Raw genomic sequence first — 3412 nt, forward strand, 5'->3', positions numbered from 1 at the left:
CACAGACCGGATGTCTGTATATTACACACGCTTGATGTCACGCTAGCATATCTTCCATGAAACAGGGTATATACAGGTGAAACTCGAATAATTAGAATATCGTGCAAAAGTAATTGCAGTAAGTGTTGCAAAAGGGGCCCACACCAAGTACTGAGTACATATGCATGCTTGTACTTTTCAGAGGTCCGATATTGTTCTATGTACAATCCTTTTTTTATTGATTGCATGTAATAATCTACTTTGAGGTTGTGGATTTGGGGTTCTTGGGGTTTTCATGAGCTGTAAGCCATAATCATCACAATTATGACAAATCACGGCTTGAATTATCTTGCTTTGCATGTAATGAGTCTATCTCATATATTAGTTTCACCTTTTAAGTTGCATTAGTGAAATAAATGAACTTTGCACAATATTCTAATTATTCGAGTGTCACCTGTATATATACACATCATTTTTTTTTACCCACTTGACACAGAATTAGACCCTGTATTTCTTCTCATCTGATATAATTCAGACCAAAAGCTACTGTGATAGAAATAGACTTTTGCACTCAGTTAATCCATTCTAAATTAGCGTTTCCATTGGCTGCAGGGGTAGGAGGGCGGCCATATTGCATAGCAAGCACAGAGGGCATTTTAGGTTCATTCAGCAGCCGTTTCGTATCTACAATATTAGGTACATGGCCATGCCAAGAGAAAAAAAAGAAAAAAAAAAAAGGAGGCTTGTGGTTTTAGCGTTTTCTATGTTTCTGAAGGAAGGCGTCCGCTATTTTGTATCCGACAGCAATTTTATTTGTTGATACAAAGAGCCAGGTTTAGCAATCGTTCTACATTCCTGAGGGAGGCCGGCGGCCATTTGTAAGACAGGAACAGAAATGGTGTCTTCCTATCCCTTGCGCTTTAGGTTCCAGTTCAGAAATCTACTCAGGCGTAAGACTAACGAGCGCCATTGTGTAAAGATTTATCGATCTAATGGATTTCATGAGATGGAGAAAGTCTATTTCTATAGGGCTGGTCAACAACAACAGGGACAGATTACACGGCTGGGCGGGCACGGCGTCTGATAACGGAGACGGACGCCCAGCTTATAATCCCTCTTTTCCGACAGAGCCTTTATGTCTCGCTTATGCCCCTGGAGCCCGTCCCCGATGCTTAGTCTAGTAAGGAGGGCTCTGCAGGTCGGATTATGGTGGGCCGGTTTGGGGCGGCGGGTGGTTTCCGGCTGCAAAAAGGAAGAGAGGGCGAGAGAAACAATGGTTTAAAAAAAAAAAAAAGGCATTGAGACGGGAGTCATGATTGGGAGCCACATTTACATTTTAAAAAAAAAAGTCCAACAGCAACATCATTGCTTCCAAGAGCCATAAGTCGTGTGATTTATCATGCTCATTCCTGTTAGCACTTAGCCATTAGTTATAATCAGTACAGCTATTTGAATGTTAAATATACAGATTTGTTAAGCAGACATTGGTACACTGGTAATAGGAATCTGAAAATCTTTATCCGATTGGTGGCTCTGGCCAACACAGAGAACTTCTTTAAGGGACCTGAGGCCTAGTGCATCTCTCTAAAGATGGAGGATCTGCACATTACAGGTTGATTTCTGAATCTAAAAAAGGAAAATCCAACTCCCTTTTCAAAGACTTATCACCTATGGGCAGGGCTTGAAAAATTTTAGGGTGTCTCACCAGTCAAAAATGTCACCAGTCAGCATGACTGGACTAAAAACAGTTTTAGGGACAGCTAGAGCTTTCTTTTGGAGGTATATAAATCACCACTGCAGGGGGGGAGTTGGGGGTTATTTTTTACTATATAATGAAAAAATTTCTGAAAATTTCGTGGAAAAAAAAAGTTTCCCCTACGTTAGGTTAAAAAAAAAACCTTTATTCTAACGCATATTTTGGGTAAAATATAAAAGACGGGGTCACGTCGGGTAAATAGACACCAGACATGTCAAGCCTTAAAATTGTGCGTGCCCCCAAAATTGCAAAAAAACTACCACACTGAAAATTGGCCATAGGTGACGCTTTAAACGCTTTTACTGCTCATCAGTTTAGTGTTATCAGTGAAAAATGGCCTTAAAATTATTGCTCTCCCTGCCACGTTCGCGGCAATATGTAACATGTGCGGCACAATAGGCGCAATCACCATTTTCGCACGTAGATGCACCCAATTTATGTTTGCGTATGTATATGGGGGGGCAGGGCACTTAAAAAAAAAAAATGTGCCTTTATGCTTCTTTAATTTTTTTTATTACACTTAACTTTGTTGCTATCACATGGGGGGACCCCTGTCACCTAGGGACCCCCAGAGAAGGTGATTAAGCAGAGATCTGCTTCCCCAGCTTCTGAAGCTGGACAGTGACAGCAGAATGCAAAAGTCATGTAATACACATCACTTCCTGCATTCGGGGACTGAAGGAGATCAGAGGGAGATCGTGTACCGATCTCCCTTTGATTTCCTGTCACAGAGCAGCCGTGCCGGTCCCGGCCGCATCGGGCACATCAGATCTCGGGACCGGCAACGGCAGCGACGGCTAATACAAGCGATCGGGTGCCTCTAGAGACGTCCGATCGCTTGAATGCAAAGCTCCCGGGTGGCCGCCTAATTACAACGGCCGGCCGGGAAGCTACTCGTCTGGCTTTGCGGTCCTCTCGTCACAGACGAGAGGACGAGCGGATTTTTCAAGCCCAGCCTATGGGGTCAGATATTTCAGCGGATGGAGACGGATTGTTCATTTGTCCACCTAAGGCCTCATTCCCACCGCCGCACATATACGCGCGTACTGTACCATATGCAATAAATGGCTCCATACACATGGCCGCGTATGGAGCCGTATATTCGCGTAGCGTATATATATTCGCAAAAACAGAATGGAACAGAGATGCGTCCGGGCCGCGTATTTACGCGCACATACATGCGTACAGCACATAAAAAATTTCATTACGAGTGATGCATTCTGGTATTGCATAGACGCGTATATATACGCAATATACAATTTTGCTTGCGTTGTGTGTGAATGAGGCCTTAATGTTTTCGTTTTGGGGAGATGGCAGTGGGTCGAATCAACTGACATAGGATGCTGGCAGTGGCAGAGAAACTGGGTCTGCTCTTTCAGTAGGCATTAAACCAACCCTAGTTTTATATATTCTCTTTACAGAACTCAGTAGTAAGTGTGAAACACTTTGTGTACATAGGAACAACTACATATACTGCTTAAAACCTAATTGAGCTTTCATTTTGAAATCAGGTAAATACATTCCAGGTGCATCAAAACAAAAAAAAGTATTACGAGTTTTCTTTAGAAAGCTAAAAAAGGCCTGTCCCCCTGCCAGAATGCTGCAGAGACTTTGCTCTCTGTGGGGAACCAGGGTTTTCTTTGCAGTGATCTGGACATGCCTCTCCACCCCCCCCCC

At 43.2% G+C, this 3412-nt stretch overlaps 1 protein-coding gene across 5 annotated transcripts in view; it reads right to left on the bottom strand.

The window, feature by feature from the left end:
* Positions 1-3412, bottom strand: part of DNM2 (dynamin 2) — a 109372-nt gene that overhangs the window by 13418 nt on the left and 92542 nt on the right. For 2 of the 5 annotated variants that reach the window (XM_018569535.1, XM_018569533.1), the window contains one exon: positions 879-1221. The exons of 1 other annotated variant lie outside the window; for it this stretch is intronic. In XM_018569535.1, the coding sequence (XP_018425037.1) occupies positions 1152-1221 (70 nt within the window). In that variant the 3' untranslated portion in view covers positions 879-1151. Of the gene's footprint in view, positions 1-878; positions 1222-3412 lie in introns of those variants that run through there. 2 more of the 5 variants (XM_018569537.1, XM_018569534.1) reach the window with 1 other exon arrangement.

This window comes from Nanorana parkeri, unplaced genomic scaffold (assembly GCF_000935625.1).
Source record: "Nanorana parkeri isolate BGI_ZX_2015 unplaced genomic scaffold, ASM93562v1 scaffold1350, whole genome shotgun sequence".
NCBI lineage: Eukaryota > Metazoa > Chordata > Amphibia > Anura > Dicroglossidae > Nanorana > Nanorana parkeri.